General features: G+C 36.4%; 1 protein-coding gene across 1 annotated transcript in view; it reads left to right on the forward strand.

The window, feature by feature from the left end:
• The window catches only part of Chic2 (cysteine rich hydrophobic domain 2), a 49,646-nt gene extending 46,129 nt beyond the window's left edge, over positions 1-3,517 (forward strand). Inside the window, exon 6 of the mRNA XM_026385571.2 lies at positions 541-3,517. Coding sequence (XP_026241356.1) covers positions 541-591 — 51 coding nt within the window. The 3' untranslated portion in view covers positions 592-3,517. The remainder of the gene's footprint in view (positions 1-540) is intronic.
• The last annotated feature ends 21,943 nt before the right edge of the window (positions 3,518-25,460 follow it).

Below are 25,460 nucleotides of genomic sequence, written 5' to 3' on the forward strand. Positions count from 1 at the left end.
ATTGGGCTGAAAAAGGGAAGAAGCCTGAAGGAAAATATTGGGTCAACTATAGTCACATAATACAATAGAAAGGACAAGGCTTTGGAGTTAAAACAACTTTTTATTCAAATAGTTACTCCATAGTCCATAATGTTACAACTTGTAAGATTATCAATTTTCTCATTTGTAAACAGCAGTGCTAATACCTCATAAATTGCTGGAATTAAATAGACTATAACACTTCATCTGCAATTCTCAGTCTTTTCATTCATTCATAATATGCATGCAAGTGTGTGCATTCCTCCAGTTTGTCAGGGGCACTGTCTGTATCAACCACGTCTACTTACCTTCTCAGACTTATTTTACTGCCTCTTCATAGAACTGAAATTCAGAAAAATTCTCAATGATGAGGTTCTGGGGTGTCAAATAAATGTCTGCTTTAAGAAAATTTGTAGTTTTGATATGTGAATGGATTTTCAAAAAATTTTAAGTGATGAAAGTGAAGTTTTAAGATAAAAAACTGTTTTAGTCCTTTTAAAACTTTCTCTTCTTCCTTTACAGGTCATCCTCATAGAATTTTTACCAAAGACACCAATTTTTCGACCAGATTAGCATTTACTTTATTTATAGAGACTTTCCAAGTATGTTGTCTTTCCAATGGTGCCTTGCTTGGTGCTCTCCTGGTGGTGACATAACATTGGTTCTACAGAATTGTGTGGTGTTTTTTTTTTGTTGTTGTTGTTGTTTGTTTTCGTTTTTTTTTTTTTTTTTAAATAACCGCATGTTCTGTGTGTGCATATTTGTCAAACTTTGCAAGTTATTTCATACAGATGTTTAATACTTAAGTTATTGTGCTTTATTCTGTTATGTATTCTGATTTTCAAGGATTACTTTTTGTATTCTCAAAAAAATACATTTGAACTTAGCATACAAAGTGGCCAGCCTTTTTTATTTTATCACCAAGGTACACACAATTCTTTATTTATAAATTTCTTAACATAGAAAAACACCTCTGTAAGACGCTACTTATCTATTCTAGCAAGCACACTCTTTGTATTATTTTTTCTTCCTTTTTAAAATTTAATATAGAAATTACTTTAAAATAATAAGTTTTCTTTAATAGCCTTTGGAACATAACATACCCTTTGTCATATAATTCCTAAATATTCTTTTTACAGCAGATCTATCTGTTAACATTATGAAGACCTATCAAAAAGTTTTGAAAATATTTCTGTCTTAAAAGGTAGTAAGGCAGAATTAAATTATTTTTATTAGAATAGGCAAATCAATGAATGGTATGCATGCATCTAATGGTTACTAGAGCTCAGGATCACAAAATATAGTAGCATCACAATCTGCATATATTTTTGGTCAAGATGATATTAATAATGGCCTTACTTGGGTTATTTTTATTGTTCACCATATCTTATATTCAAAACTATGGCAGTACTCCTTTAAACATTTCTAAGAAAAAATATTCCTCCCAATCAAATGTAGTTGTAGAATGGATATGTTTCTAAAGAGTTTCGAAAAGAAAACAAAAGTTCTAGATTAAAAGTAAGCTATTATTTAATACCCCAATGGTATTTAGAACAAGTTCCTACTAAGGGGAATGGAGGACATATTTAGTACTGTTTTTATCTGTGCATTCACTTTCAGTCAGTTATGTTACTTTTTTTGATTGAGAGTGACTGTGACATGAATCATTAGTTTATTATTTTTAAATATATACTATACACATACATACTTTTTTTCTTTTTGATTATAGATAACCTCCATGCATTTAAAAACTTTTTAGATATCTATATGGCCTATGTGTAAATTTTTGTTTTTATAAGCCTGAAATTATACAAGTTTTAATGTGTGTCAAGAGTTTGTTCCATGCAACTGTGGTATCGAGCAATAATGTGAATAACTTTTGAAATTATATAAACTATGCTTAATAATTTGTATTAAGAATTGGTACCACTATATAATACCTTTTTTCCTTGTATTAAATCTTTTAAATACTGGTTTCATTAATTTATATACCTGTATTTTTTTAAAAAAGGTATTTCTTTGTACTTCTCCAAAGTACTGTACTTCTACATAAATTTGAATAGTTAAATGCCAGTATCTTGCATCCTATATACTATACTGGACATTAGGAATTATCTTAAAAGCTAGGATTATTTTTTTTTTTTTGTCAGAGAATGATCTGTTTGCCTTGTCCCCCACATAATTTAACAACTTGAATTTATAGAATACTTTTCCTGTGAAGAGCTCAAAGTACAAAGAATTCAAATACTTCCACTTTTATTTAACTTGTGTCTGAAGTGTGTCCTGCCACTTTAAAGTAGTGCAATTAAAAGTAACGCTATTTAAAAACTCCAGTATTTGTCTGGTTTCAGTGTGGAAAATACTGTATCTCCATATAATACTAAATCTGCCTCAGGATTCAGAAAGAGCAAAAAAAATGTAATGACTGTGTAGACTATGCAACACAGAGTTCCCTGTTTAAAATTGTGTAAATCCATATAATGCTGTAGAAATCAGCATTATGAAAAGAACTTACTTATTTAGATATATTTTTCTTCCCATTATTAGTCTTCTGTCAATAATAATTTTTCAAAATTATATTCCTGTAAGAATATTTTAATATAAGATAAGTTTCATAGTTGATGATATTAAGTATAGAATTTCAAAAAGCTTTTCCTGTTTTATTGAAAGGTAAGTCAGTTGCTGTAAAGATTCCCTGAGAATATGCATTACACTTCCAATGTGTGTGTAGAAAAGAACCATAAATGTTTAATATATTGCATTACCATAAGCCACTTTGAGCTGTTAGAATTTCATGCTTGGATTTTCATAAGGATTCTCCAGTATATTATTTTTTCATGAATCATGAATTTAAGTACCCATGTTACTGTTAATCAGAAATGTCAGAGATGCCCATGTCATATGAATATTAGTCCAAGAAAATATTTAAAATGGCAATTTTTTTCATCAGCTCCTGTTTTCTGATTTAAAGTTTGTGAGATATGAATCAAAGATACTTTCTAAACTGGCCAGGAAAAGATATTGGCAGAAAATCCAATGTAAAGATTTTTATATAGGTTAAGTGACACAACAACTTGGGGTCTTTTAAAATACATCACCTGCATTTTATAGGCAGTCACTATTCCTGTATAGAAACTTTTTTTTTTCCCTCAAATAAAGTACTTTGCAAATCCTGTTGTATTTTAGTACATAGATGGGCAAGAAGTCACCTTACCTATCTAAAATCATCATCAGATGCTTTATTAAGACTCTTTAATGACCAGATTTCAGTCATTTAAAATATAAACTTGTAATTTGAGCCTAAAATCCACAAAATACGTTTAATAAAACCTTAAATAATCATAAACAATTATTTCTTTTTCTTATTAGAAAAGTTAGTTTTGTAATTGAATACTTTCAAATCAAGAAGAACCACACCTTTCCCTATGATTGTGTTTTCAGTGTTATTTACAGAGAACTTCTATATTAGTAGACATAGTCCAGCCATATAAGACTTTGACTTCTGTCAATAGTAATTTTTCAAAATAAAATAAAAATATTTTAACATAAGATAAGTTTCATAGTTGATGATATTAAGTATAGAATTTCAAAAATCTTTTCCATTTCAGTCACTGGCTGCAAAATGATTTTAAGTAACAATATGTACAGTTGGACCTACAGATGCATGAGTTCAGACACTACTACATTATATAACATTATATATGTATTCAGACTGTTTGAAATTTCATGGTATTTGGCCTCACAATTATACCCTTTAGCTGCATTCCTGATGTTTCACTGTGAATATTTGCTTTGGCTTGCTCTAGGTCAATAGTACTCAATCCAAAACTACAACATATTTGAAACTGTCTTTGACCAAACTCCAGCATCTAGTCCTGGACCCTCTTTTCTTCTGTTCTTCTGAAGCACCTGGACATAGCTCAGAATTGTCTTTTTATCTTTCTTACCCAAAGCTCCCAGTGAGCATGTTATTTCTTTTGCATTCTTAGCTAGGTGTTTAGAAGACCAATTAAAGTGAGTCACATTAAGTGATGAATGGCTAAACACCCTCAATTCTGCAGAAGTAATACTTGAATTTTTTAAAAAGGGAGTTTCTTAATTGGTGCAGTTGGTGTTTTTCTTCTCAATACATCATATCCAGACTTCTGAAAGCTGGGGGCCGGTAGGGAAAGAGAAGGAAATAGGATGAACCAGAGACTCCTTCTCAGACCAGTTTTTGAAGGAAGTGACTTATGTTTAGTTTTGCTTAGGAAAGGATAGGCCAGTCCTAAACCAAACCATTAATCATCCCACAGTAGTTTGTGTATAAACACTTAACCTTTTTAAAAAGGAAATCAACTTTTTCTTTTAATTGATACAGCCAACTTCATGTTGTTTTAGGAACATACTTTTTTATTCAAGTTGAGATTTGAAGTATGTCTTTAAATCTTGAGTGATCTTGTTCTGAAAATTTACAAAGATTTTTAGATAGCAATTTAAGAAAAGCCTAAATATTGTATATTATTAATCATAATTCTGTGTATTTCATTCTATAATAGAGGTCAGTATCTCCCCCAAGATGACAAATTGAAGCAAGGCTTATCTTAATATTGAAAACAAAATCAGGATGCTGATCCTGATCTGGCTTTCATTTCTGATGTTCTACAAGATCATCAGATTACTTGGTCTCTTTGCTTTTATTTTCATTTCCAAAAACAAGAAGATGCTGTGACTACCTCATTGTGCTTGCTTGCTTTCTTTCTTTCTTGGTATGGTGAATCAGACCTATGGCCTCATGCATGTTAGGCAAGCATTATACTGCTGAGCCACACTCCAAGTCTCATGGTGTTATCTTATTTTGAAATGATAGTTTCAGTAATTCCTGTTACTTATTAAAACCTATTTAAAAGTAAATACATATTTAATGGTGATGATTGATTAGCTTTTTATGACTCATTTTCAATGTCAGCAAAACTCAGGTTACTGTCAGGTTTTGCATTTAAAATGAAAGTGGCTGGGTACTCCCTATATGTACTTACATATTTTACAAATTAGGAAAACATTAAATATAATACTTGAAATTCTTATTTTAGTTATCAATTTTAAAATGAGGGCAGCTTTTAAAAAGTATTATCAGTGATACTGTTAAGGTTTTTTTAATTTTTTCTAATGAGACACTTAAAATATATTTTAAGATACTTAAAGTCACCTATTTTTTTACATTCCCCTTGCTTTCGTAAACATGATGTTCTTAACTCAAACTAGATTTTTTTTTCTTTTTATGAAAAAGACAAAATTGCTTTTCTAGTTCTTGATCTCAGAAATATTTCAATGAATTAAGCACACAGGGCACTCTTAATTTTTTGCAACTAAGCTATTTATTGCTTTGGTGTTTTTTAAAGAAACATAGTATTGTCAGCCTTCAACAAGATAAGTGATAGATGGGTATTTTGTCTACTCTCATATTGAGAGGCAATATATCTCCTATCATATCTTCTACTGGGTCTTGATCTAATTCCAGTTCTTTCTCTTGATATTAATTACTATGTATATTTAAAGTCTAGAAGGATTATATTCTTTTGCTTCTCTGAGAAACCTGTTGTACTAAAATTAAAGATCTTCTCTAGTAATAGTTTATTTTAATTAGGTAGTTAAAACAATCCTATTACATTGCTACAAAGTCTTCATAAACAGGAATTTGTGTTCCCTCAAGTTATCAAAGCCATTTTAAGTTTTATTTCTTAACTTTTGTTGAAGCTGATAGAGTTCTGTCCTCTTAGAAGAAGAGTGGAGTATTGAGAAGCTTAGCATTTATGGCAGTAGAAGCAAGGTATACATGGTTAGAAGGCAAGATGTTAACAAATCTACTGGCGAAGAGAAATAACTACATTGTTATCCTGCACTGGTTTGCAAAGATAAAAGTTATACAATGGTCAGGCATTACACATTAACACATTATTATCCATGATTACATTGGATTTTTTTTTAAATGAAAAATACTGTTCTAAATATTTTTCTTCTACTACCATGTCCTTCAAAAAGAGACTACCTTAAAAACAAAAGAAGTGTACTTCTATTTATCTTCTATAATTTAAATGTGACAAGTTTTAGAAAAACCTGCTGAATAAGAGAATATAGGAATTTGTTCCTGTGTACTTAAATGAGCTTGGAATAGTTTTCGAATAAGCAGAAATTTCTGATGGTAATCAATTATGCAGAACCAAGAGTAGTATTCCTTTTAGTTGTGCTTTAGATAATTCTAATAACATTCAGGTTAAGTCCAGTAACATTTTAAAAAGTGAAAATAACATTGATAAAAATAAAAGATTGAATTTCAAAGATATGTATTATTTTTTCTTTCATCATTAACAAATTGAAACCACTGACAGACAGATATGGTCTGTTTTACTTAAAATGGAAATGGGGGTGTAGATAAAATTTGTTTGCCTTTGTACTTGTGAAGAAGTAATGTAGATGGAGTAGTAGTTGAAGTGACTTGGTGCATTATTGGTTGTGTATATTTAGTCTTATAAAATTAAGCTCTTGTTGATTGGGATTTTTTTTTTAATGATCAAATGAGACCTAATTTGAGCTAGAGGATTTTTTTTTTTATTTTTTAAATTTGCTTGCTTTGTCTAGTTAGTATTGTTTTTAACTGATGCTATTGCAACATGTGATTGCAACACAATTCTAAGTTCAAAACTAAAATATTCACAGCATTTAGTCTCTGAAGAATGTACTGAAATCTTAGGCCAACCTAGGTGGAATTGGAAAAGGAATGCTGGAACTTAGAGATAAATTCACTTTAAAGGAATTGATCAAACTAGTAAGGTCTGTTAAAATGACCAAATGAATGGAATAAAACCACACAAAAACTTTAGTAGCCATGACCAACACAAATGTCTAGGAATCAAATAACTAAATTGACATGAATATAAACTTAGGAACTTTATAGTACATTTAAAGAAACTTTTATGTGTTCATGAACTTGCAAAATAGCTGGAAAAAAGAATAGGAGAATGGGGTGGATGTAGCTTAGCAGTAGAGTGCTTGCCTAGCTAGCATGTATGGGTTCTATTTCTGGTGCTGCAAAAGTAAAAGCAACCACAAAAGAATGGGAAAAAAGGACCTTGAAATTCTTATTTTAGTTATCAATGTTAAAATGAGGCCAGCTTTTAAAAAGTATTATCAGTGATACTGTTTAGGTTTTTAAGAAGGCAGAAATAATTCTAATAACTCCTGTAAATGCGCATTTTTAGCAGAATTTACTAAAGCTCGTATGTTGCTTTATATCCAGCGACTTGTCACAGAAGTTTTTTCATTTTGACTCAGATTCCAGTATACATATATAACATATATACACATTGAGATATAATTCAACTGAATAACTATGACCCAGTTGACTAAGACATCTTCGGTAGACACTAAAGATGTTTTTACCTACCTTACCTGTATTGTTTTAGTTAAAAGACAAATGACAATTGGTTATACATGAAACATTTAAAAACTCAAAAGGAAATTTTATTTATTTTTGTATTTCTATTCTTTTATTCACATTTTTTATTTTAACATAAATGTGAGTATTCTTTGAAGTGTATTGTTTCTTTCTTTTTTTTTTTTCCACAAGTGGAGACTCCAGCAAAAAATGCCATTACTGCTTGCAGTAGTTACTGTCTTAGAATCCATCAGAGAAAGTGTAAGATAGCCCAATCCTTTGTACCTATAGTCTTATACATTGTTAGATATCCATTCAATTTTCTTTGTATTGTGTGTGAGATGAATATTTCTTGAGACTTTTTTGTTTGCTTTACTAAAGAAATCAACCAAGGAAAAAAAACTCAAAAAACAAAACAAACAAAAAAACACCCTGTAACTCATGTGAAGCATGCAGGGTGTTGTAATTTCAGTTTGCAAAGCGGTGTGATACAATGTTGCTGAGCCAAAAGCACACGATAGATTTAATGTAGCCAATTGTGTACTTTTGAAAAAAAGAGTAACTGTTCCCTGTGAGTTAATTTTGGATTTTTTCAAAATCTCTCTTTTAGGCTTTGTGCTGGATTCTTCCAGACAAATGCGTATTCCATGTGGGCCACTGTTCTGCTAAATGCTCTCAGTTCTCCTTTTGCAATCAAGATTATGTTGCTAAGGAGATTTTGCTTTTATTGGTGCCATTGATTTGTGTTAATACGTTTTGAATACCTCTTGGTATTCTTCCGTAGACAAGGCCAAAAGAAAAACTTCCCCGAGTTTCCCAATTTACATTACAAATGGAGCGGTGGTGTAATGAAGCCGATATAAAGTGGGCAGTTGAAAAGGAACTAAAGAAGGGCACTCAAGTGAGAAATGAAGAAATGTGCCAGAGTGCAGTCTGTTGGGCTGCCCTCAGTCCAGCTGCAGGAACTGGCTCTGGCCAGAGGTAGAGTGAGTGAGCACCTCCCTTTGCAAAGACCACCCACTTTTGAAGCCAGGGCTGGCACATGGATTACCTCACTGACTAATATAGGGAGGGCCATTTAAAAAGTGAGACACTCTTCTGAGGAGGTAAGAGGTGGCTCTCTCCTCTTTTTGAGTCCTTTTTAGAGTATGACTTAAGACAGTCTTCCTAAACTTTAAGACCTTAAGTTTTCTTGTAAAGATATCCTATACATGAACCAGTCTGGTTCTGAAGACTAGCATATTTCAAATCTTCATACATGTTCCTAGATGAGAAGGATGTTAAATAGAATGAATTGATTTTAATTATATGCTCCTTATTTTTTATCACATTCTGGACAACAAAGACTCTTCATACTATAAAACCCAAATAATCTGAGTAGGAGAGACCATCTCGAATATCTTTACCCAGTACAGTCCATGAAGTGGCTAAAGACTCCTGTGTCTTACCCCTTTTGTGGCTTACATTGTTCAAACTATGTAGTGTGAACATAATTTTTAAAATCAAAGGACAGCCAGGCACTGTGGCCCAGTGACTCAGGAGGACCAAAAGTTCAAGGCCAACTTCAGCAACTTAGTGAAGTCCTTTCTCAAAATTTTAAAAAAGGGTTTGGGAGATAGCCCAGTGGTAGAGTCCCTGGGTTCAATCTCTAGTACAAAAAAAAAAAAAAAAAAAAAGCACGAATATTACATCTGTACAACTTGAAGACATTTTAGATATTTTAAATTGGAAATGTCAAAAGAATAATATAGAAACCATGAAAAAATGCTAGAGAAGTCTGAAGGAATTAAAAATTGATCATGAAGCATCTCAATTATTACCTGTTATTTGGAAATGAAAAATGACTGCTTACTTCAAAACAATTTGCTATTTACTTTAGCAAAACAAAAGTATAAATTCTAGGTTCCTTCATATCAAATAATCTGGGCAAGATGAATGAATTCTGCTATCACTGGAAAACATGAAATAGACTTAAAAATTTAAAAAGAAAACCCTTAATTCCCATATTTACTGTTTCTTTTCAGTATTTTTTCTCCAAAAGATGCTGTCGGCCACTGTGCTTCAAGTGGATTCAATCCCAATTTTGACCAAATTTTGTGACAATTTTTGTCTTTTATCACCAAATCTTGATTTATCCTTGTTTATTTTCCCTGTAATATTTTTAAAGTTTTTTAAATTAAGGAACTCCTTAAACAGTTGGAACTGGAGAACATCATGCTAAGTGCAGTAAGCCAGACTCATAAAGTCAAGGATCACATGTTTTCTGTCACGTGGAAGCTAGAGAGAAAAAAGGAAAAAAAAACCAGGTGTGTGTGGAGGGGTCTTGTGAAAATAGAAATGAGAGCAGTGGGTAGAAGCAGAGAACCAAGGGTGAGGGAGGAGAGGAGCCAAAGGGGAGGAACTGGGGAATAAACTTTACCAAATTATGCTCTGTGCATGTATTAATATATCAAATGCATTCCATTTTACATATAACTATAATAATACCAACTAAAAATAAATGTAAGGAAGAACCAGCACAGTAGAGGAAATGGATCATACTGAGGATTGAAATGAAGAAAACTATATCTACATATATGAATATGTCAAGATAAATCCCACTATTATATATAAGTACAATGCACACACAAAAAATTAACTCCAGCCTAAAGGATTGAATTTTGGAAATACAGAGAAAAATTTATGTATTTAGCCTGGTAGTTCTGGCTGTATTTGTCAAGGTTTCTATATTAGTGGTACCAGTCTTTTGTTAGATAATATTAAAGTTAAAAGTGATAAGAATTAAAAAACAGCTAAATTTTTAACTAAGATTATAAATACATTATTTTGTATAAATAGCTTTTTAAAAAGATGGAATTAATGTATTGAACTGACTTTTAAGTTACCTTAAGATTTAACATTCTTACATTGGGAAAACGTGGCCTACAAAGGTAGGTATCCCTGCTCACGTACATAAAACATGAACAGTGGGATTTTATTCTAAGTGTCACACATGTAACAAAAACTCATGAAGTTATTTTCAAAAAATACGTAGAATTTACCAAAGGCATTCTAAGATTTATGGGCTCTGCAAATCCAACTTTTTAGTCTTAGGTAGTAACATACCTAATGCCTGATGGATGGTATTTTAAATTTTTTATTTATTTATTTTACAGTGCGGGGAATAAAACCCAGGCTTTACTTGTGCTAGTCAAGGGCTCTACCACTGGCACTAAGCTACACCTCCAGGCTTGCTGGATGGTAATTTTGTAGTGGAATGTAAGAAGAAGTCAACCACTCTGCCTTGAGTGATCAGTTTTTTATTCTGTTTAATGTGTGTTAGCTTTGTTTTACTACAACAAATGCCTGAGATAACTAAGAAAAGTTTTATTTTAGAGTTTTGGAGATTTCAGTCCATGATTAGTTTTAGCCTTGTTGCTTTGGACCTGTGGCAAAGAAGGGCATCATGGCGGAGGGAGTAAAGCAACCCACTTGGTGCTTGAGACACGAAGAAAGAAGAGACCAGGGTTCCACAGTCCCCTTTGAGGGCAAACCTACAAATGACCTAACTTTTTCCAAGTAGGCCCCACCTCTTAAATGCTCTACCACCTTCCAGCAGCAGCACTCTAGAGAACAATCCTTTAAGACTAAGAGCAAAGATGAGTTAAGTCATCCATAAATAAAAGCACTACATAGTCAAACCATCAACAATTAGACTTCCAGGAAAGAAAACTTCAGAGAAATTACATGTGGGAGTACATTCTTTTCTCTGTCAGCACTGGTTCTTCACTTAGCCATAGTCCCCATTCATTTAAAAAAAAAAAAAATGTGGAATCTCAGCTGGAAGGAACCCCAGATGTGTCAAGCAGGGATGTGCAATGAGAACCAAATGGACTACAAAAGAAAGGGAGAAAGGAAAGAGAAGGGGGAAAAAGGGAAGAAATGAGAGAAACAGAAGGTTGGAAAGAAGGAAAGGGAGGGAAGGAAAGAAAAAAGGAAACAGAAGGAGGAATAGGAAGGAAGGAAACACATTGATAACCCCTACCACCATTAGAATTTGGAAGAGAGAGAAAGAGAACATGTTTATTATGAATACTCTCTATGATAAAATAGCTTACCTTTCCATTCTAACCTAATTGCGGGAGTGGGGTTGGTACTGGGAATCAAATCCAGGGACTCACACAGGCTAGGCAAGTGCTCCACTACTGAGCTACATCCCTAGTGCTCCATTCGAACCCAATTTTATGAGGACCTTAGACCTAGGAAGTTTGTCACTTGTCTAAAGTCACAGATTGTTAGTGACAGTGCAGAACAAAAACTTGGGGGATATGGCCTTAGGCATATCACAAACATGGGGTCTTCCTGCAGTAAATATTATACACAGAATCTTCCTTTCTTTCAAAGGTAGTGAGTAATTACAATCCACATGAAAAAGTCTCATCACAATTGGTTTTGACTCAGCATTGCTTATACCCAGAGCACCCAAAGGCACATTGTGGGTCCCACCCATTAAAACATAGCTTGTCTTCTCTGTTAGTGATGTAATGCTAGTTCTCTCTACTGCCCCCAATCTGAGAACTGTGTCTTAGACATTTAATTATTTATTACTCATCGTGTGAAAACATTTAGAAGGGCTGGCAGCCTACCAGACCCAGAGTTAAAACACTTTACAGCTTGACTAGACTGCTGGATAGCCAACTTTACATCAGATTAAACACATTCTTTTCATGATGAATAGCTTGGAACCCAGAAACTTGATTTCATTACAAGAAATGCAAGAAGTGTGTTGTTTTCTAAATCAAAATTATTTTATGTTTTACTACCCTCATACTAATTATGGTTATCAAATGCATGTTCTTTGGTGGTGGTGAGAAGGGAAAAGGACAATAGGGACTTTGGGTACTAATAAAAAAATTTTTAAATGCCTCCTACAAGATCTGACACAATGCAACCAAAGGATAAACATTCATGAATTTTATGCTAAAAAATTTACATTTCATTAACATTTTGAATCTAAAAGACAGCACTACAAATACTGATTTATGGGCGAGGGGGTAGAGTGAGGTTATTCTGTTTGAATTTTCCAATCAAACAAGTAAATAATGTGATAATTATATCCTTTTATCTCTTTACTATTGATTCCCTTTTAAAGTTTAAACTAACTGTAATGTGTCATAACATTAATTTCATTGAAACCTACTTGATGTATAAATCTATGCACTTAAGCTCCATGAAGTATACCTTATGTAATAAGGGCTTAGGGATAATGAAGAGTACTTTGGGCAGCATTGCTCAGCTGTGTAGTAAAACAGCTCTCCGCAGACTTGCAATTCTAGTTTCACATCCATGTGGATAGAAAGTAACCTCTTGAAAATAAGCATCAATATAAAAACAATATTTGATGTTAACATTCACTAGATGTCATGATAGAATTATTCAATCCTACTCTGTCATTCTCCCAAACAGATTATTTTGGGTGAAGTTCTGTAAAGTTAAAACAGAATTTGGAAGGGTGATGGAAGGAAATAGTGATTGACTAATATAATGAACTGAAATGGTGGAATGAAGAACTAAAGCTCAAGGGAGTTGGCTGTCTAGCAGGCTGCCAGTTGGGGTAACTGACAGGTGCCTGAGAAATGACAGGAAAGACCCTACTTTTAGCTATTGTCCTCAGTAATAATGACATCATGACTTTTGGTCATAAGTAGGTAAAATATTCTCTGAGAGTAAAATTATGTGTCATAGAAATATGAAAAGTGGTAACCGATACTGTAAGTTAAAATATCTCAAATTGTTTTTACTGACCAAATGCCTTTTGACCAGAATCTCCCATTTCAGAACTTCTTGTTGTGCAGTTTGAAATTTTACCATCTTAAAAACAACAACTTAAGATATATTTTTAAGGGTCTCGGGTTTTTGCTCAGTGGTAGAGCACTTGCCTAGCATGCGTGAAGCACTGGGTTCAATCCCGGGGACCACATAAAAACAAATAAGTAAATAAGTAAAATAAAGGTGTTGTATTCATCTACAACTAAATAAATATAAAGATGTAAATTTCTAAAAAAAAAATTTTTGTAAAAATATAAAATATGCTTTAAAATTACAAAAATACTTTTATGAGTGTTCTTTCTTTCTTTTTTCCTTTTCTTTTCAATGTTTGAAGCACTCTCAGAAACATCATTTTGGAATTCTCTTCCTAAAGAAGCATCCATCAGTGAAGAATTTAGCATTTTGATGTCTAGGATTACTGAAGTCTGACATTATTACCCCCACCCTATCCCCGGATATGGGTGCTCTTTCACCGAGCTACATCCCCAGGCCTTTTCATTTTGAGATAGGGTTTCACTAAGGCTGGCCTGGGATTTGTGATTCTCCTGGCTTCATCCTCCCAAATTGCTGGGGTTACAGACATGTACCACCGTGCCTGGATTATTATTAATATTTTGGTGCCATTTTAAGCATGTTTTCTTTGTTACCAATTTTAATAGTTTTTAAATAGTTGATTAGCTAATCACTTTTCCTGAAACAATAAGGGAATACAGCTCAGTTTAAAAAAAAAACCTATCCTTTAATTGGAGTGTCTGTTACACTGACATAGACAAGTTGCCTCTCAAGTTATTTCAAATATAGTCATAAACAGTATGACTTTATTTCTGTCATTCCAAGCAACAACATTTTTAGGTTTATTGAGTATTTTTATTGATAAAAAATCAATTCCTGGGCTGGGGATGTGGCTCAAGAGGTAGCGCGCTCGCCTGGCATGTGCAGGGTGCTGAGTTCGTACCTCAACACCACATAAAAATAAAATAAAGATATTGTGTCCACCTCAAACTAAAAAATAAATATTTAATAAAAAAATTCCTAATTCAAAAGGTACAGAAAAGAGTAGTAGCTGGTTCCCAGTCTCTTCAGTTTGCTTCCCCTAATCTTTCCTTTTTGAATTGTTTTATTTTGTTATTGGTATTTATTTTCCTTCTATTTTCAAGAAGGCTGTTATTACATTGTATCCCCGAATCAAGTATAGCCAGTAGTCTAGAATAGCAAAGGAAGGCTTGAAAAAAATATAGTTTACTTCCAAAAGATGATATATACTACATAACCTAATGACCTGTTGAATGGCTGTTCTTAGGTGAGCAAAATGAAATCCAGTTATTTGTATTTTAATCCATAATAGGTTTTAGAAAATAATCTGAAAACTAATAGTCACAATCATGGCTAAAGCACCATTTATTAAATAAATGATCTACATAGATTTCTTGAATCACTGCTAGAAGTATGTCACTAATGAAATTGGAGACACTTGAATTGTTCTAGTGGAGTCATCCTTCAGGTTAATTTGGAGAGGGGATGCACAAGACGTGGTGGGACTGCAAAGAAGCAGAACGATTTGCATTGGGAGGAAAAGTTGCCAGCTGAAGTTTAACACATGGGAAGGCAGAGGTGTAAAGATGTGTTACAAACTGAGGTGTTCTGCATGACAAAAATAGGGAGAGATGATCTGGTACATAATAATTATTTATCAAATTAGTGAATCATGAAGAAACCTTAAGAAATTAAGGCCAATAATGGGAAAAGAGACATGTGTCAAGCTGAAATTTCAATTCTAATCTTAAGGTTGTTGAGCATATGAGTGGACCTGATCATTAATAAAGCTCATACTGACCTTGACAGTAAACTCCAATGTTAGCCTGATTTAATCTGTAGAGCCAACATGGCAATTTCTTAAAGAACTCACTGTTTAGCAATAACACCAAATAACGGGTAAGATAGAAGGAATAGAGGGGTAGAAAAACTGCTTTTCTCTTTGTTAAAGTGAAGACTAGACTACTAACGATTTTAGATAATCATCTGGGGCATCATTGGGGAATCTTTTTTTTGGGGGGGTGAGGGTGGTGGGGGGGTGGAGGTAAACCTGGAATCTGATTCTGGCTGTGACATCTTCCAGCCGTTTGACCTTGGAAACGTTACTGAAGTGCTCTATACCTCTATTTCCTCATTTGTAAAATGGATTTTAAATAGCATCTGTTTCAAGAAATAGCTATAAGAATTAAACATCATAACGTCTATGTTCTACTGACAAAGCACTCAATCTCAGGAGCACACAGGAATTAAACCAAATTGGGTTTATCATTTGCTGAAATTACAGCACATGCCCTGGGGAATCATGGGTGCTGAAAGGCCTGGCTGTAGGATTTGAAATTACATTGTGTGCTTTGGGAATGATTCAAGGAAGCTAGAGTTTGCACTGGATTTGGATTTTCTCAGGAAGTGGGGTAATTTTATGATTGGGTTTCTTAATGGATCATACTCAGGCAGTAGGAGAAATGAACTGAAGATAAAGCTGTAATTGGTCAAGAGCAGCAGTCACTCCTGTTAGGTGCTAAAAGGCTTGCTGTGCTTTGCACTGTGACTATGTTTTTTGTCTGTACTTAGACAAGATATGAAGAAGTCTTTTCTGTTTGTCTCATTTCATCAAGGTTACAGAGTGACCTTGTCTGAGAGATTAAATTTATGTTCAATAGGAGAACTCCAAGGCTCAGCCGCTAGATAACAAGCTAGCTCCTATGTTCCAGGGCTACTCTTCCCCTCTCATCACTTGGCACCATGCCTAGTATAATGTTAAGTTTAAAAACTGGTCCCAAAGTAACTGTGATCTTGAGCCCAATTCTTGCATGCACTCTGACTCCAGCATAATGGCCCCTTTGGTCTAGTTTTTAAATTACCATAGCAGTGCTGCTTCCACTTTATTGATCAGTACTTCCTTCTTTTCTGTATCAATATATTTGTCCTATGTTTTAGATTTTGACTTTGAGTTAGTATTTTTTTATATTTGAAAAAGATAAATCAAAATGTTAAACTTCTTTTTTTTAAAAGAGAGAGTGAGAGAGGAGAGAGAGAGAGAGAGAGAGAGAGAGAGAGAGAGAATTTTTTAATATTTATTTTTTAGTTTTTGGCGGACACAACATCTTTGTTGGTATGTGGTGCTGAGGATCGAACCCGGGCCGCACGCATGCCAGGCGAGCGCGCTACGGCTTGAGCCACATCCCCAGCCCCAAAACGTTAAACTTCTAACAACACATTCATTAAACATTTTTGCAAAAGTTCAAAGGACAGTTTTTTAAAACTACTCATTCCCACACTTCCATTTTATCTAAATATTGCACTGGTCAGCCTTCATAGTGTTTATCACAACTGAACTTAAATATTCATTAAGTGTAGTTATTTGTAAAACGTCTATGTTCCCTGCTAGATCATGAAAGCAGGTCCCTGTTAGACTTGTCATTTTATGTTCTCCCCACCCCCCCCAAAACTGCTTGTCATATTGCTACTCACCTCTCCTGTGCCACTTCTCTGTTACTGTCCAATGTTCACAGTGAGCCAGTCCATCCTCTGCAGGCATTGCCTGGGCTTGGCTTCTCTGACACTATGTGTTCCTGAGTGCTTGCTTCTTGCTTCATCCATGGACTCCAGCTCCCCCTCTTATACCTTAGGCTTAGGCCTAAGACTTCTGCATTTCTTTTGTTGTATTGATCTCATATACTTCCATGGCTTATGCACCATTAGTATGCAATTTGTCTTGCCAGCTCTGACCTTTCCACTGAGCTATAAATTCAGATCCCCAAATGTCACTTGACCATTCTCTACTTGAACAACAAAAGGACTTTACACTCAAAATGGCCAAAGTAGCTGAATACAGTGGTGCATACCTGTAATACCATCTGCTTGGGAGGCTGAGGCAGGATGATCACAGGTTTGAAGCCAGCCTGTGCAATTTACGGAGACCCTGTCTCAAAGTAAAAAAATAAAAAAATAAAAAGGGGATGGGGATGGAACTCAGTGGTAGAGTCAAGTTTGAATAGTTTGGAGACAAGAAGTTAAAAATTTAAACAGTTTGGTATGCTGAGACTCAGCATTAGGACTAGCATGCCTGAGGCCCTAAATTCAATCCCCAGCACAGCAAAAACAAAAGAGAGTTGCCCTTTGAACTGGTTCTCCCTGTGAAAATTGTTCGTTCTTCTTTGCTCATATTATAGCACCTCTCTTTTTTCTCTGATACTTGAGACAAAAACCAGAACTGTCATTTTCTTTCCATTTCTCATACCCCTCCCTCACTCAACCTCAAAAATGCATTGTCAATACATTTGTTTCTCTCCATATTCGTTGCTTTCACTTTTGTCTGTTTCTATGATCTTCTGTTGGCTTTTACCTGAATTACCACTATAGCCTCTGAACTGTTCTTCAACTTCCTGCACAGTCTGGCTTTGGCCACCACCAGTGTCCCACCCACCCTTGTCAGGCTGCATTGTCTTTTTCAGCTACTCAAAAAGGCAGAGCCAGGCCCTCCCTCAGAGCCTCTGTCTGGTGTTATCCCAGCCTGGACTGATGGACTCCTCTCATGCCATGAGTCTCAGCACAGATATTCTCCACAGGTGCAGGGAAGCTGTTTCTCCCCACCCATCACTACAACATCATCCTATTTCATTTTCTTCATTATAATTTCACTGTCTGGATTTATCTCCTTCCTATTTCCATCATTTGGTGTGTCTTCTGTTGGCATATCAGCTCCCTGGAATTAAGGCCTATTCTGGTTGGTTTAATTCCCTGGACTACATTCCCAGGAACAGGTGCATTGCCTGACACATCAGAGGCACTCCAGAAATATTGATTGACTGAATAAATAAATAAATCTTGTAACTATATTGTTTTATTATAAAACTGTTCTTACCCTTCAACATTTCCCACCCCCCTTTATGAGATAGGATTTCCTGTATTTCCCAGAATGATCTCCTACTCCTGGGCTCTCCCTTTCCTACCCTGCACCTGCCAATTTTTTCTTTCTTTATGTGTTAGGATGGAACCCAGGGCCTTGCACGTGCTGAGCATGCACTCTACCCCTGAGCTATACCCCAGGCTCCTGCTATTCAACTTTGACCTTGGGAAAATGTGCCTTGTTTCTCCCAAGGCTGTGTGTGTCCAGCACACATACTTCATTTCTTATCTCATAACTCATTCCTTACTTTGAAAACGCTTGTACCTTCTTTCACCTATACCAGCTACTGCTAATACAAAAATAGTCTCCAAACCCTTTCAAATAAGGCTCAGGGGTGCAGCTCAGGGTTCGAGTGCTTGCCTAGTGTGTGTAGGCCCTGAGTTCCACCCCAGCACCACATACAAACATATCAAACCCCTTCAGAATAGAAGGAGGGTGAGAATGTCTGAATGAATATCAAAGTTTATCAGTAAATTATCAATATAGGCAAAAATGGCAAATAGAGACAGTGTCTTGTTTTAAAAATCTCTTCCCATACACTTGAGCATTTGGTTTACCTTTGATTTAAGCAAACAAATATACTTGCCTGATGTGGTTGATAAAAGGCTAACTGGTATGTGGGATGTGAAGAGAGATGCGACAAAGGTTTCAAGCCTACACGGAAAATATGTAAATGTGATAGATCATGATTTTAGACCACACATAGACTGTCCTATGAGGGGAAACACATGAAATCAAAGCAGCACAAACATTTCTGCCCTTCAAGTTTGTCCAAAATAGTTGAGAGACAAAGAGTACAGCACTCTCATTCCCAACCACAGAAGAATCTTCAAATTCTGTAAGGTAGATTAAAAAAAAAAATTCAAGTGAGTGAAACAATGGAACTTAATCAGAATACATTTTCTAATATAAAACCTATGTGTGTCAAGTAAAGCCTGCTGAACATTTGAAGTGGAAAGTGGGGGCTGGGAACATGGCTCAGTGGTAGAGCACATAGGCTTAAAGCCCTGGGTTCATTCCACTACTGTTCCCCCTAAAAGTTTGGGGGAATCAGATACTACTGATTACTTATTCTTATTTACCTCTCCTTTTTCTCCTTATTCGAACTTTGTTTTCAAATATGGAAAGTCGTCTGTATTCTAAGACAGTTAATCTTAGGAAACAAGTAACTTGTCAAATTAAAGTTTAGCAGTTCATAACTTAAGGTTTCTCTATCTAAATGACATGTATTTTTGCTGAAATTTTTACTGGGTCTTTGTTTTTCTTTTGTTTTTGGTACTGGGGATTGAACCCAGGGGTACTTCACCACTGAGCTACATCCCTAGACCTTTTAAATTGTTTATTTTTGAGACAGGGTCTTGCTAAGTTGCCCAGGCTGATCTCAAAGTTGCCATCCTCCTTCCTCAATTCCCTCCCTGCTCCTCCCAGTCACTGAGATTACAGTGGTGCATTACTGTTTATTTGCCTTATAGGAGAAAAATGTTTTAGTCAATATTGTTATGGTATGAAATACATAGAACCAGAGCAGGTTAGAACAACTGTATAAAATTTGTCATTTGCATTTGGTCTGTCCACATGATTGTTATCTGCAAACAAATGATGTTGAAAAGATTTGGAATTTGGGGATGTGTTTAAAACAATGTTTTTGCCCAATGAGATGCGAGTTTAAAAAGAAAGGTAAAAAAATATTAATAATTAGTCATGAGATTGTTTTTTTCGGTACTGGGGATTGAACCCTGGGCCTTGAGTATGCTAGGCAAGTGCTCTACCACTGAGCCACCCATCCCTAGTCATGAGATTTTGATTACAATAAAATTGCTTTTTTCTTTAAATAATGATAAAAGATAAAATAAACCCATTTTCCTTCTTTTTAAAATTATTTGCCCATCATTGTTGAATTAGAATGTACCAAAAGTAAATTAAAGGTAATTCTGAGTGTCATTATTATTTATCACTTTAGTTAAAGCAGAGTGAAATTATCACGATGCTGCAGACCACGTCCTACTTGCTAAACATTAATTATAGATAGTCAAATCCAGTGGGAATCTGTTTGGCCTGTGGCCTGGGCTTTTAACCATCTTTTCCAAAAGCAATTACACAGTATTGTTAGTAAAGCTAATTTTATAAGCCCTGATGCTTATTTTTGTATTTATTTTAGTAAACCTAACCCTGGAACCCCTAATACTGCCACTGTCAACCAATCCATTTTATTTATTGACTGCCTTCAGTGTTCTCTGCTATGTGCCTTGTCCAGTGGTTACTCACTAGCAGAGACACCAAAAAATGGAGGTCAATGCCTCCTTCTCTGGATGACTGTTTGGCGCTCTGCTAAGGACTGGAGGGAGTTAAATAAAGTTAACTCTACCTAAGAGGGAAGGTTCAGGAAGGAGGGCTTAGCACAGCACAGAGATTTCCAGCAGTCTCACTTTCTATTGGAATTTTATTTTACTTTATTTATTTATTTATTACTATTTATTTATTTATTTGGTACTAGAAGAGCACTTTACCACCAAGTTACATTCCAAGTCCTTTTTTAATTTTTATTTTTGAGGCAGGGTTTCCCTAAATTGCAGTGGGTCTTACTAAGTTGCAGAGACTGGCCTTGAACCTGCTATCCTCCTGCCTCAGCCTCTGGAGTGACTGGGATTATAGTGTGTGCCACCGCGCAGAAGCTGGTACGGTGCTTGCCTATTGTCCCAGTTTCTCAAGGCTGAGGCAAGAGAAGCAAGATGACATAGTGAGACCCCATTTAGAAAATAAAAGCAAACAAACTCCAGTAAATATTTAGCCTTTCCACGAAGGAATAATGCACCCTCAAAGATAACACACAGCTCTGAAGAGTGTATTTTTTTTAATATATAGTTTTTTAAAATTTGTAGTTGTAGGTGGACAGATGCCTTTATTTTATTTGTTTATTTTTATGTAGTTTTGAGGATTGAACCCAGTGCCTCATGCATGCTAGGCAAGTGTTTTGCCACTGGGCTACAACCCCTGAAAAGTGAATTTTGAAGGTAAAGAACTTTCCTGCATTTCTGTTCCTGGTGGCAAGGTTGGGGAACCTGGCTAGCTGTGAAGAGCAGAGAATGAGGGAATGAGATGGAGAAGTGAGGTTGTTGATTTATTTTCTTTCTTGTGCATTTTAATTGGCAAAAAGAAGAGAGAGAATGGCACAAGTGAGTCAGATCAAATCTCCTCTTTTTTTTTTTTTCAGAGTCTGGGTATACAATATTAAAAACAAACAAAAAAAATCAGTCTGGAATTCTTGAAAGCAAGGACATCCTAGGAGGAGGTGGCAGAGAAGAGGGAGAGAACAGAACACAGAGGAGGCTCTGCCTGATCCTGGATCTTTGAGGGGGTATCTAAAGGCCCTTTTGCCTGGAATTGCAAATTGTAAGCAGTCCTGGGGTCCTCTGCAAGTGAGGACAGAGCACAAGACTCAGGGGCAGGGCACGAGGGAGGGGGCTTTTCTAAAGTATTCGGTGGTGGTGTTGTCCTCAGCTCACCAAGAGGACTCTCTGAACAATGTGACTCCTATTAGAAATGAAAACAAGTGCCTATTGTTTAGGACTAAACAGCTCTAAGTGTTTCTTCTAGAGATAATTAATTTAATTAAAATGGTCCCTGAAGCTGAAGGAGCTTCATCTGGAGCTCTACACACATTCTTTCCACATTCCAGCACAGAGCTATTCAGAATTAGCAAACCATCCGCCATGCCGCTCATGCATGACTCTGAGGCTGGGGGAGTGGCATTCATTAGTTACCATGTAAAGAAATGATCATCTTTTATCTATGAACTTTGTTTCCAAAATGATGTGGACATTTTTTTTCCTTCTGGATGGTAGAAGAAGAGAAATTTGGTTTGTTGATTACACTCAAATTGAAGATTCACAGTATATCTTGGTGCTCAATAAATAAATGAATGGCTGGATGAATAAATGAACAAATGAAGATCTACCCCTTTGGTTGGTTGGGAATAGACTGGCTTTTGGTCTGTTACCCTTTAGTTAAGTAAATTGAGTAGCATTTGATCTTAGATCAAAACTACCAAGCTGTCATGTATCCCAAGGGAACATACTAAAGCAATGACTGGTGGTTTATTTTATTTATTGTGGATATAATTTAACATGTTTATTCCAAACCATGAGGCAGGCACTATTGGGGAGGCCACATGGAGTGGCCATTTGGCAAGCAGACTGTAGTCAGGAAGACTGGATTCCTGGCTGTGTCCCTTTCTTGTGGCTTGACCATGAGCACATTTTAAAAACTTCTCTCAGCCTCAGTTTCTTCCTATATAAAATAACATAAAACCCAGTGCTTGTTTTTGTGATGTTTAAGTAAAATATTTCATGTGTTCGACATGTGCTGGAAATCTGCCACATGCTGGGCACTTTTCTAGGCATTTGGGGTGTTTCAGTGAACAGAATGAAGATCCTTATCTTTTGTGACTTTTGCACAAGTCTAGGCAGGGCAGGGGTTTGAGAAGCAAACAAAAAATTCATAAGTATAAGAAACAACATATGTAATATGTTGGAGGTTCTACGTGCTAAGGAAATAGCAGTGCAGGGTAAGAGGTGTGTTGAGAGCCACAGCCAAAGGGGCCCCAGCAAACTTCTAGCTGCCAGCAAACTTCCAGCTGGCGGCTGATGATTGGCTCACAGCGCCCCAGCAACATCTAGCTGATTGGCTCCTCTGCGGTGATGCTCATTGGGCTGTTTCCCTGCCCTTTCAGACCACGGAGCTGCTCATTGGGGGACTTCTTTGGCTCCGCCCATGCGACCCAGCCAATCGGCTCAAGAGCAGGAGGATTGTGGGAGGTGGTGAGGTTTGTGTGGGTGAGAGGCTTGTGGGAAGCTGGTGGTGGCAGTTGGGCTCTGAGGGTTTTTTCCTGAGGAGCTGTTTTGTTTGGTGTTTGTAGTTTTAAAAATAAAGTTAGTTTCTTTTGACAAGTGGCTCCTGAATTGTGCCCAGCCAGACTGCAACAGAGGTGTGAAGTGGAGTTGTAGGATGTGGGTGACTGAGAGTGGGGAGTGATATTTCATGGGATGGGCAGGGAGGGCCCCTGGAAGGGCAATGCTTGAGTAAAGATTTGAAGTCGGTGAGGAAGCAGCTTTCTGCACCTCTAGAAACAGAACACTCAGGGAAAACAGAGCAGCCAGGACAAAGGCCAGAGGCAGGAGTTCGCCAGCCATGTTGGCAAGCAAAGAAATGAGGATCCGGTGTGGCATCCAGTGAGTCAGTGCAGGTCAGGTGGTATAGGACCCCGAGGCTACTGTCAGTGCTCCGTGTGAAAGGGGAGAGACCATCTGACTGAGTTCTACAGCTGGTGTGGGTCGGTAGGTGGTGATGGGAGAAATAACAGCAGTTCTGTGTGTGATGGTCCATTGCGAGAATTCTGGTGCAGGAGAATCAACGATGCAGGAGGAAGGAGAACAAGTGGCGGTAGGGATGGGGCTTCAGTAGGTGACAGGGGCTGAGGGATGGGGCCACGGCAGAAAGGCAGAGGGCAGGGCAGGGGGTAGATGCGGCAATGGGAGTCTGCGACTTTTCTTCTGCTTCTCTCAAAACAGAAATGTAGAGTAATCTGCTGTGAGGAAGTGGGAAAGGGGGTTATTAGGGGTCTGGGGAGGAAAAATAAGTATGAACTGTTCTACAGGGGAATGGAGGAGTGAAGGGACTAGGAGAACATACGGTTCAGCATTCCCAACCCCCAACCCCCAATCTGAAATGCTCTGAAGTTCGAAATTTCTCGGTCACTGTTGCCCTGCCATGACTCTCAAAAAGTTTGAGATTTCAGAGCATTTCAGATTTTGGGTTTTAAGATTAGGGATGCTCAACCAGTAAAATCTATGCCAATATTAAAAAAAGAAAAAAATCCTTCTAAAACCCAAGGCAGTTGGGTCCCAAGCAGGACTATGAATGCAGGCAACGTTAAGGATCCACTTTATTATTTATTCATTTTTTGATACCGGGGATTGAACTCAGGGGCACTCAACCACTGAGCCACATCTGCAGCCCTATGTTGTATTTTATTTAGAGACAGGGTCTCACTGAGTTGCTTAGCTCCTTGCTTTTGATGAGGGTGGCTTTGAACTCAAGATCCTCCTGCCTCAGCCTCCCAAGCTGCTGGGATTACAGGCATGTACACATTATTATTTTTTTTTATTTTTATGTTTTCTCTTTCCAAAAAAAAAATTACTAGTGCATTATAGTTACAAGCAATGGTGGGAATTATTGTTGCATACACATAATATAACGATATTATTTAGCCAATATCACTCCCAGCACTTCCCCCTCCCTTTCTGGTTCCTTTCCTCCACTGATCTCTCTTTGATTTTCATGAGATCCCTGCACCCCCACTTCCTTTTTCTTTTTCCTTTCCAGCTTCCACGTGTGAGAAAAAACATGACCCTTGACCTTAGTTTGGCTTATTTCACTTAACATGATGGTCTCTAGTCCCATCCATTTTCCTGCAAATGGTATAATTTATATCATTTTACGAATGATTTAAAAATGATATAATTCAGTTTTCTTTATGGCTGAATAAAACTCCATTGCATGTATATACCACATTTTCTTTATCCATTCACTTGTTGATAGGCACCTACATGTTTTCTTTTTTCTTTTTGTGGTGCTGGGGATTGAACCCAGGGCCTTGTGCATGCGAGGCAAGCACTCTGCCAACTGAGCTATATCCCCAGCCCCCAATACCTACCTGTTTTCTATAACTTGGCTATTGTGAATTGTGAATTGTGCTCCTATAAACATGGGTATGCATGTATCACTGTAGTATGCTGACTTTACTTCTTCAGGATAAATACTGAGGAGTGGTATAGCTGGATCATATGGTGGCTCCATGCCTCGTCTTTTAAGGAGCCTCCATACTGAGTTCCACAGTACTTGTACTAATTTACAGTACTCCCAACAGTGTAAAAGTATTCGTTTTCTTTCATATCCTCTTCCCTCTTAAGAGTTCATGATCAGGAACTCAAAACGAGACTAGTCTGCAAGTCAAAGCTTTACACCAGACATAACAACCACTCCAGTCTCAGCAAAGTGTTGATTTTTTCCAGGGTTGTACTTTTGCTAAGAAAGTGTGACAAGCCACAGAAGAGCAAGGTGTTTGAGGGGTTCTAAAGTGGGTAATTAATAAAAACTGACAAAGTCAGTCAGTTCAGGAGAGAAAATAGGACCTGGTTATAAAAGTGGGCAAGGACCAAGGAACGGGAGCCCATAGTATAGAAGGATTGAAAATTGGGGTGCTGGAAGGAGCATGCTGGA

Source organism: Urocitellus parryii, chromosome 10 (genome assembly GCF_045843805.1).
Source record: "Urocitellus parryii isolate mUroPar1 chromosome 10, mUroPar1.hap1, whole genome shotgun sequence".
NCBI classification, from domain to species: domain Eukaryota; kingdom Metazoa; phylum Chordata; class Mammalia; order Rodentia; family Sciuridae; genus Urocitellus; species Urocitellus parryii.